Genomic DNA, 10,807 nt, shown 5'->3' with positions numbered 1-10,807 from the left:
CCAAGAAGACATGAGTGACAGGGAAGAGGAGAGTGGGGCAGACAGCTCAGAAGGAGATAAATTCTCTAGCTCCTCCTTGGATTCGGAACAAGAGTTAATGATACAGCCACGCATGAGGAGAGCGATGCATAGGCAGCAACAACTGAGACATTATTATCAAAGAAAATGAGGCCACCTGTGGTTGTGTGGGGCTGTGGTCATTAAGTGAGGCTGCTACAAATAGCAGCCTGTGGGTTTGGCCATTGTGGAGGATTATCTGATCCTTGTGTTTCGTGCCTGCCTTGCTGACTTTGACCTTTTGTGTGCTGATTTTTCCCTGCTTTGAAACTAAACCAGAGCAAAGTGTGTTTCACTTTGTGAAAGAAGAAGGACTGTGAATTGCCTCACAGCTGCAAGCTAAGTATCTCAGAACTGATAAGGGACTTGTACAAATTACCAGTTTGTTTGGAGACTAGTGCTCTTTGCTCTACAAAAAGAGGGCTTGGTTTAAGTGAATTTTCCTTATAAAGAACATTGTTTTGAAGTTTCAAAAGTGTGTGTGTCTGAAATTTGTACCTGTGAATTTTTGGGAGGAGTCTACCAGAGAGCCCGACAGGACATAGTGAGTTGGTGGTTTAGTGCTTAGAATAGAATAGAATAAAATTTTATTGGCCAGGCATGACTGGACACACAAGGAATTTGTCTTGGTGCAGATGCTCTCAGTGTCCATAAAAGAAAAAAGAGACATTTGTCAAGAATCAGGAGGTACAATACTTAATGATGGTTATAGGGGTCAAATAAGCAATGAAGAAACAATCAATATTAATGAAAATCTTAGGATGCAAGCAACAAGTTACAGTCATACAGTCACAAGTGGGAGGAAAAGGATGATAGGAATGATGAAAAAAACTAGTAGAAATAGAAGTGCAGATTTAGTAAAAAGTCTGACAGTGTTGAGGGAATTATTTGTTTAGCAGAGTGATGGCATTCGGGGGAAAACTGTTCTTGTGTCTAGCTGTCTTGGTGGTTTGTGGGTGGTTGCAGTGATGGATGTAATAGTAGTGTATGATAGTATTGGGATTGTTTATTTAGAGAAGCATTTTTGCTAAGAATAAAAGTAAAATACATTTTTAGAAGAAAGCTTCTGCAGTGTTTTTCATTGAAGATTTCAATTAGGTATAGTGGTGAATTGTGCCTAGTTGGTGGGGTTACCTTCTGCATGCACACAACTCTCCCCCAACAGGGAAGGGACCTTGGAGGTCTTCTAGTCTGACCCCCCCCAAGTCCACTGGAGAAGAGCAGCTTAGAAATCTTAATAAATAAAAGGCAGAGGAGACCCTATTCCGTTTCAGACGTTCAACTGGTCCAGGAACATTTCATTTTAAAAAAAAATCTCCAGGGTTTTGAAGCAGCACCCCATCGATTCAAGTGGCAGGGAGTTCTGCTGGTTAATTTGTTCAGGAAATTGCTCCCGAATTCTCTCCTCGGTGAGTTTCCCATCCGTTTGCTTCATATCCTGCCTTCAGGAGCTTTGGGGAAATGTTGAAACCCACCCACCCCACTTCTTCTTTGGGGCAGCCCCTTAATCAGTCAATCAGAATAGAGTTGGAAGGGACCTTGGAGGTCTTCTAGACTGACCCCCCCCCCACCGCTCAAGCAGGAAACCCTATATGCCAAATAGCTGTCCACTCCCTTTTTAAAAGCCTCCTTAACCGGTCCCCAGTTAGAAGTGAGGACAATTAACCTGTGGAACTGCTTGCCACCAGACGTTGTGGGTGCTCCAACGCCAGAGGCTGGAGCACCCACAACTTCTGGTGGCAAGCAGTTCCACCGGTTAATTGTCCTCACTTTTAGGAAATTTATCCTCGATTCCAGGTTGCTTCCCTCGCTTCAAATAATGGAATGCTGCTATCATATTCCCCCCACTTCCTGTCCTTCTTTTCATTAAATAGACATTATTCGTATGTTTTAGTCTCCAGGCCTTTTAATCATCCTAATTGCTCATCCTTGACCTTTTCCCAGACCTAAATTGGACGCTGAATATTCCAGGTGTGGCCTTACTAAGGATTTACAAAGCGGTGCTTCATCCTTCCCCTGATTCCGATAGAAACATAGAAACATAGAAGTCTGACGGCAGAAAAAGACCTCATGGTCCATCTAGTCTGCCCTTATACTATTTCATGTATTTCATCTTACGATGGATCTATGTTTATCCCAGACATGTTTACATTCAGTTCCTGTGGATTCTTCCTTCCTTCCTTCCTTCCCTTTCTTTCTATCTTTCTTTCTTTCTTTCCTTCCTTCCTTTCTTACATCCTTCATTCCTTCCTTCCTTCCATCCTCCCTCCCTCATTCATAGAAACATAGAAGATTGATGGCAGAAAAAGCCCCCCTGGTCCATCTAGTCTGCCCTTACACTATTTCATGTATTTCATCTTACGATGGATCTATGTTTATCCCAGGCATGTTTAATTCAGTTCCTGTGGATTCTTCCTTCCTTCCTTCCTTCCCTTTCTTTCTATCTTTCTTTCTTTCTTTCCTTCCTTCCTTTCTTACATCCTTCATTCCTTCCTTCCTTCCATCCTCCCTCCCTCATTCATAGAAACATAGAAGATTGATGGCAGAAAAAGACCTCATGGTCCATCTAGTCTGCCCTTACACTATTTCATGTATTTCATCTTACGATGGATCTATGTTTATCCCAGACATGTTTACATTCAGTTCCTGTGGATTCTTCCTTCCTTCCTTCCTTCCTTCCTTCCTTCCTTCCTTCCCTTTCTTTCTATCTTTCTTTCTTTCTTTCCTTCCTTCCTTACATCCTTCATTCCTTCCTTCCTTCCATCCTCCCTCCCTCATTCATAGAAACATAGAAGACTGACGGCAGAAAAAGCCCCCCTGGTCCATCTAGTCTGTCCTTATACTATTTTCTGTATTTTATCTTAGGATGGATATATGTTTATCCCAGGCATGTTTACATTCAGTTCCTGTGGATTGAACAACCACGTCTGCTGGAAGTTTGTTCCAAGCCTCTGCGACTCTTTCAGTAAAATAATATTTTCTCATGTTGCTTTTGATCTTTCCCTCAACTAACTTCAGATTGTGCCCCCTTGTTCTTGTGTTTACTTTCCTATTAAAAACACTTCCCTCCTGGACCTTATTTAGCCCTTTAACATATTTAAATGTTTCCATCATGTCTCCCCTTTTCCTTCTGTCCTCCAGACTAGACAGATTGAGTTCATGAAGTCTTTCCTGATACGTTTTATGCTTAAGACCTTCCACCATTCTTGTAGCCCGTCTTTGGACCCATTCAATTTTGTCAATATATTTTTGTAGGTGAGGTCTCCAGAACTGGACACAGTATTATTCCAAATGGGGTCTCACCAGCGCTCTATACAGCGGGATTCTGTCTCTCTCTCTTCTTTATGCAACCCAGGATCGTAATTACCTTTTTTGGGGTTGCTGCCCTACAAGGCTGGTTCACATTTTCAGCGGATTGTCTGCTGGGACCCTGAACTTCTTGTTTTTGAACCAGGTTTAGCCTAATCGGCCCTTGGTCCCTTTGGTTCTTCCCACCCAGGGGTAAACAGCTTCCTCTCCTCTAGGTTCCTCCCTCCCCATCATCCATTGCCCTCCTTCCCCCTCCTTCCCCTATCCTTAACCAGGGATCAGTCAGCCACCAGAATGCCAGGGAGTTAGACATCCAGAATAAGATTTGTTCGATTAGGTAAGTAACTGCCTTGGTCTCTTCAGCCTTGAAAGACAGTGTTGAAGGGGGGACTTGATCGAAGCGTATAAAATCCTGCATGGGATAGAAAAGGTGGATGGAGAAAAATTATTTTCTCTATCACACAATACTAGGACGAGGGGCCCCTCCCTAAAGCTCATAGGTAAGAAAGTGAGGACAAATCAAGGGAGATATTTCTTCCCCCAGAGGGTCCTTGGTTGATGGGATTGCCTTCCAGAGGAGTTCGTGACAGCTGTCAGCTGGGAGAGCTTCAAGGCAGCATTAGACAGATTCAGGGATGCCAAGTGTATCATAGGTGGTTATTGAAACGAATGTCCAAGTGCTGCCTCTATGTGGGTTGAGGCAAACAGGGTTCCCTTGGGTCCCATTTGTTGGGGGTCAAGGGAAAGGAAGGGTCTTGCCTTCTCTTTCTGCTGAAGATCCCCCTGGACAATTGGGGGGCCACTGTGGGACACAGAATGATGGACTCAATGGGTTTTGGCCTGATTCAGCAGGGCTCTTCTTAGGTTCTTATGTTCTAGGGATCCTGGAGTCCTAGTGGACAACCATTGAAATAGGAGCCAGCCGTGTGCAGCAGCTGCCAAAAAAGCCAACACAGTTCTAGGCTGCATCAACAGAGGGAGAGAATCAAGATCACGTGAAGCGTTAATACCACTTTACAAGGCCTTGGAAAGGCCACACTTGGAAAATTTTCATTCAGTTTTGGTGGCCATGATGCAAAAAGGATGTTGAGACTCTAGAAAGAGTGCAGAGAAGAGCGACAAAGATGATTAGGGGACTGGAGGCTAAAACCTACGAAGAACGGTTGCAGGAACTGGGCCTGGCTAGTTTAATGAGGAGAAGGACCAGGGGAGACATGATAGTGGTGTTCCAATATCTCAGGGGTTGCCACAAAGAAGGAAGAGTCAAGTTTCCATGAAGGCTCCAGAGTGCGAAAAACAGCACAATGGGCCCGTTTTGCTGTTTTTCGCCTTTAAGGGAAGCTTCCTGGAGTCTCCAGAGTGTGAAAAACAGCACAACGGGCAAACCGGAACTTCTGGTTTGCCCGTTGTGCTGTTTTTTGTACTCTGGGGCTTCAGGGAAGTTTCTCTGAAGGCTCCAGGGGGCAAAACAGCCTTCCCCAAGGCCGAAAACCAGCTGGCTGGGCATGTTCATGCATGCTGGAGCTGACATAGGGTAACAGCTATGTCCTCTGATAAGTTCCATATGTCACCTGTGGCGCACATGCCATAGGTTTGCCATCACAGTCCTAGATCATTTCAGACAAATAAATGCTAGACAAGGAGTCTCCAACCTTGGCCACTTTAAGACTTGTGGACTTCAACAGTTGAAGTCCAGCAGGCTTAAAGTAGCCAAGGTTGGAGACTCCTGCTTTTCAGACAGGTGTTTTTACTTACCCTCTCGGTCCGTCTCGCAGTAGTGTCGGCTGCCGTGTGCCGCCTCTGCCCCCGGCGTATGGCTGAGCTATCTCACTGTCGCACGAAACGCAAAGAACGGGCGTTCAGGATATCGGCCGGATCCGGGAAGACCGAGTCCACGCGGAAGCCTTGTGCCAAGGCCACCTTCAACACCTCTTCCAGGAATTGGTTGGAGGATCGGATCTCTCGCCCGTCCACCCGCAGTTGGCGGAACTTCTGCTTGGCATACTCTGCGGCGGGCAACGCAGCTGGGCACGGAGCCCACTCCAAGCAGAGATGGTGGCACGTGGTGACTTCCATGTTGGACTTTTCCGAAGAACCATTCGGCATTTCATCATCCGTCTCCTCGTCTTCATCCATGGAGTCATCCAGGCAAATTCCGCGATATGAAGGCCACCTCTTCCTTTCTCCAGCTTCCTGGAGGGATGGCTGAGTTTTGGCAAGGCCCAGTCCCCTCTGTGACAGGTCCGGCTGTCCATCAGTAGGCCCTTCATCTAAATTCCCATTGGCGCACTCAAAACGGGCCAGGTGTCTACGCAGGACCGCCAAGAAATGCCGGTCGGTGCAGAAGACGTTAGCAGTGAAGATCTCCACGGTGCAAGAGCTGAGCTCGTAGTTCTGGGGTCCACGGCGCACGTTGAAATGCAGCCGCCGCAGAGTCACATCCACATCGGCGTGGAGTACCGCGTTGCTGTGTTGGCGCCATCGGTCCGCCTCGACTCGCCGGAGCTGCTCCAAGAGAGGACGGATCTGGTAGAAGTCCGCTTCAGTTCGCAGCAAGGAGAGCTCAGAGTAGCCCTCTGGAAGGTCCAGGCGGCCGAAACGGAGGAAGTTCAGGACGTGGCGGAATGTCTTGCCGTCGCGGTCGATGAAATAGTTCCCGCAGCTGTCCAGCAGTGCCGGTTGGGGCCCCCGGAACATGGCGCCCAGCATGGAGTCGGGGAAGCGAGTCAAAGTTTCCAAGGTGGTGCTGTAAAGTTTTCCTCCAACATTCAGGGTCACCAGGTGGCCGGCCCTGCCTGGACCCTGGCAAGTGTCCGGCATCCTCACAAAGACACCTGCGGAGAGATGAGGAGGGGATGATGTGTCATTTGGGGCGTGCGAGATGGGTCCCCCTGCTGATTTCCCACGCTTCCTAATTTGATCCTCTGACTTTTAATCGCTTGGTAGTTTTAAAATTCTATTTACATTTCCCATATCTCATATATTAATGTATAAGATACGATAGGGTTCAGCAGTGGGGCGGGGTGGCTTTGAGGCAGAGTTCTCGCCTCACAATCAGGAGGCTGTGAGTTCGATCCTAGGTAGGGGCCAATATTTCTCTCGCTGGGTGGAATGAGAATTTATCTGCAGGAAAAAAGGTCGAAAATTACCTGTATTATGAGCCATTCAGATTCACTGTAACAATCAGAGGGGGCTTAATAGATAGATAGATAGATAGATAGATAGATAGATAGATAGATAGATAGATAGATAGATAGATAGATAGATAGATAGGTAGCTAGGTAGGTAGATAGATAGATACAGAATAGATAGGTAGATAGATAGATAGATAGATAGATAGATACAGAATAGATAGGTAGATAGATAGATAGATAGATAGATAGATAGATACAAAGAAAGAAAGAAAGATAGATAGATAGATAGATAGATAGATAGTTAGATAGGTAGCTAGGTAGGTAGATAGATAGATACAGAATAGATAGGTAGATAGGTAGATAGATAGATAGATAGATAGATAGATAGATACAGAATAGATAGGTAGATAGATAGATAGATAGATAGATAAAGATAGATAGATAGATAAAGATAGATAGATAAAGATAGATAGATAGAAAAAGAGAAAGATATGATAGAGAAAATGAGAGTTAGTTATAAAGAGAAAGTTATGAGAGATAGAAAGAAAAAAAGAGAGTTAGAAATATAGAGAAAGAGATACGAGATAAAAAGAGAGATAATAAAGAAACAGAAAGAGAGATGAAAGACATGCAATATATATATAGAGAAAGAAAGTTAAGAGAAAGATAATAGAGAAAAAGAGAGAGAGAAAATGAGAATTAGATATAGAAAGAGATATTGAGAGAGAGAGATACCATAGATATAGAGAGAAAGAGATATAGATAAAATGAGAGATATAGAGAAAAAGAGATATGAGAGAGAGAGAGTTAGATATACAGAGAAAGAGAGAAAGAGATCCGATAGAGAGAAAGAGAGAAAATGAGAGAGAGGCAGACAGACAGACAGACGAATAAACAGACAAAGAAGCTCTTAGGCACCGCCTGGTATTTCTTCCAACGTGTATGTGTGTTTGGGGGTGGGGACAAATATTCGCAACTCCTTCCAAATCCCAGAGTTGGATCTCGCTTCCCTCCGCCCACGCTTTTCGGGGTTGGGGGTAAAGGAAGGGGGGGTTGAAGGCGAGCAGAGACCTCCCGCACAGCTGAGATCCCAGACAAAAGGTGGGGGCGGGGAAGGGGCGGCCGCTCCCCCCCCACCGTCGCCAGGTATGGGGGGAGGTTCCCAGTCTAGGGACAGTCCCGGGGTGGGGATGGGGAATCCTTCTCCGGGCGGGGCTCCGGGGAGGGGCTGGAGGGGGGGAACAGTTTTGGTGGGCAACCGCCCCTTCCTCTCCTCCGTCTCTCCTCGTCCCCCAAGGCGGATGGGGGGGGCAACATCAAAAGGAGAAGCCGACAAACGCAGGAGTCAAAGCGGGGGAGGGGAGAGAGAGAGAGAGACTCCGCTCCCCATCAGGCGGAGGAGGATGGGATCTGCAGTCTTCGCTCTCCCACCCATCCCCGGCCCTAAAGAGGGGCGGGGGAGCTAGTCCTGGGAAGTCCCCCGCCCCACTCCGTCTGGCTGTAAGGAGGGCGAGGGTCCCCGGCTGTGATCCGTCCGGCGGGGCGGGGGGCGTTAGGGGCGCAAACTGGGGGAGTGGGTTGGAAAGTCCCACCCTCCCGAAGTGATGGGGCGGGGAGGGGTCTCCCAGCTGAGGTTGCGAGTTCGATCTAAGGAAGAGGCCGTTGTTAAGGGTCTCCCGCTTAGGCGGGCGGGAGGAGGGGTTGGGCTAGATGACCTTTGAGGTCCCTTCCGACTCTTGTTGATTTGATCCGAGCCTTACCTGGCGGGCGCGGAGCGTCTCCGGGGCGGGGAAGCGGCGCGGCTGGTCGGCTCCGATTTCTCTGGGCGCTGCCCGGCGGCGGGCTCTTTATACGGGGCGGGAGCGGCGGGGGCGGGCAGGAACGCGTTCCCTACCCCGGGAAAGGCTGGCGGGAGGTGGTTGGGGGGGGGACGTGGATGATGGGCGGTGGGGGGACGTCTCGCGACTGGGATCGCGGCTTCTTCCTGCAGGATCTTCCCTTTGCCGGTCGGGGGGAGGGAGATGCGAACAGCCCCCCTCCCCTCCAGGAGGTCGAGCTTTGGATAACGGAAACTTTGGAAAAGTTTTGCGTGGCAAAGTGGAGGACGTGGGTTCAAATCTCCGCTGAGTCCTTGAGAGGCTTTGGGCCAGTGCCAGTTCTCTCTCTGTCTTTCTTTCCTTTTAAATCTTTCTCTCTCTCACTCTCTCTTTTTCTTTCTCACTCTATCCCTTTAACTCCCTCTTTCCCTTTCTCTCTCGTTCTTTCTCTCCCTTTCCCTTTAACTCTCTCTCTCTCTCTCTCCTTCTTTCCCTTTAACTGTCTTTTTCTTTCCCTTTAACTCTTTCTCTTTCCCTTTCTCTCTCTCTTTCTCTGTTTCTTTCCCTTTAATTCCCTTTCTTTCTTTCTTTCTTTCTTTCTTTCTCATTCTCTCTCTCTTTCCTTCCTTTTCTCTTTCTTTTTCTTTCCCTTTAACTTTTCCCTTCTCTCTCTCTCTATTTCTTAATCTTTAACTCTCTCTTTCTTCTCTCTCTCTCTCCTTCTTTCCCTTTAAATGTCTTTTTCTTTCTCTCCCTTTCCCTTTAACTCTTTCTCTCCCTTTCCCTTTCTCTCTCTCTTTCTCTGTTTCTTTCCCTTTAATTCCCTTTCTTTCTTTCATTCATTCTTTCTTTCTCATTCTCTCATTCTCTCTTTCTCTCCTTCCTTTTCTCTTTCTTTTTCTTTCCCTTTAACTTTCCCCTTCTCTCTCTCTATTTCTTAATCTTTAACTCTCTCTTCCTTCTCTCTCTCTCTTTTCCTTTCTCCCTCTCTCCCCCCCCCCACCATAGCTTGGCCTACCCAGCAGGAAGGTTGTAGGGGAAGAAATGGGAGGAGGGGCTACTGTATACTCAGGTAATCAACCACAGTCGAGCCCAAAATTTCGGTTGCTCAGGGAAGTGAGTTCCGCCTCGATATTACTAACTCCCAGGCCTGGTCATTGAGCGAACTGCTGCTGTTGCTCACTTAGTGACAGTGTCATTAAGTGAATCTGGGTTCCCGCATGGACTCTGCTGGTCAAAAAAATCCCCAAAGGGGAGGGGTCGGATGATCCCCCCCACCCAAGTGATGCAGCCACTCTCACAAATATGAAACCAGTTGAATTTGGATGACACGACTGAAACAATCATTAAACATAGAAACCTAGAAGATTGACGGCAGAAAAAGACCTCATGGTCCATCTAGTCTGCCCTTATACTATTTCCTGTATTTTATCTTACAATGGATCTATGTTTATCCCAGGCATGTTTACATTCAGTCACTGTGGATTGACCAACCACATCTGCTGGAAGTTTGTTCCAAGCATCTACAACTCTTTCAGTCAAATCATATTTTCTCACGTTGCTTTTGATCTTTCCCCCAACAAACTTCAGATTGTGTCCCTTGTTCTTGTGTTCCTATTAAAAACATTTCCCTCCTGGACCTTATTTAACCCTTTCACATATTTAAATGTTTTGATCCTGTCCCCCCTTTTCCTTCTGTCCTCCAGACTATACAAGTTGAGTTCATTAAGTCTTTCCTGATACGCTTTATGCTTAAGACCTTCCACCATTCTTGTAGCTGGTTAAAACGTGAGAAAAGGCCATAGAGGTCACTTTTTTCCCAGTTGTCCATTTCAACGGTCACTAAACGAGCCATCGTAAGGTGAGGACTGCGGGCATTTTCCAGCCAGGCCTCATATCCGGGGCTTGGGTTGCAGAAAGGAAGGTTTGGCCGCCTTTATCCTCTTATTAAGCGCTGAACAAAATTCCACAGCTAATTACGCCTCCATCTCTGTCCGGCCGGCCCTGTTTCCCAGGTAGGTAACCAAACAAACCAGATCTCTTAAATAATTAAAGAAAAGCAGGCCGCCTCCGCAGCACCATCCCGGCCTCGTTTCCAGTAGCACGTCATAGCTGGCGTGCTTGTCTGAACGTACCACCCTCGCTGACCCGCTGCAAAGGTTTGTGTGTTTTCCGGTCGCCTTGCAAAACCTGCAGAGCAATTTCAGTCAGGCTGGGTGGGTGAGTCACCGAGTCTACAACCTGAGTCGGCAGCCTTGGGTCACCCACAGCGTTTAGGGTGGAATATCTCAAAGGTGACACCTTTTTTTTAAAGAAATTTTTTAAAAGAAATTTTCTCCACCCTATAAAACATACATACTTAACAACACGTATATTTCCAATATACACTGCTCAAAAAAAAATAAAGGGAACTCTTAAACAACGGAACATAACTCCAAGTAGATCCAAACTTTTGTGAAATCAAACTGTCCAGCTACATGGTTGGACAGT

General features: G+C 46.8%; 1 protein-coding gene across 1 annotated transcript; it reads right to left on the bottom strand.

The window, feature by feature from the left end:
- Nucleotides 1-5,193: 5,193 nt before the first annotated feature.
- On the bottom strand, nucleotides 5,194-8,298 carry LOC139155954 (BTB/POZ domain-containing protein KCTD11-like). Its single transcript, XM_070731338.1, has 2 exons — nucleotides 8,261-8,298; nucleotides 5,194-6,200 (listed from the first exon to the last, which is right to left on the bottom strand). The coding sequence occupies exon 2, from the start codon at nucleotides 6,184-6,186 to the stop codon at nucleotides 5,194-5,196; it is 993 nt and encodes a 330-aa protein (XP_070587439.1). The 5' UTR covers nucleotides 6,187-6,200; nucleotides 8,261-8,298.
- Between the last annotated feature and the right edge of the window lie 2,509 nt (nucleotides 8,299-10,807).

Source organism: Erythrolamprus reginae, unplaced genomic scaffold (assembly GCF_031021105.1).
Source record: "Erythrolamprus reginae isolate rEryReg1 unplaced genomic scaffold, rEryReg1.hap1 scaffold_159, whole genome shotgun sequence".
NCBI classification, from domain to species: Eukaryota; Metazoa; Chordata; class Lepidosauria; order Squamata; family Dipsadidae; genus Erythrolamprus; species Erythrolamprus reginae.
This window is presented reverse-complemented; position numbering and strand designations above follow the sequence as displayed.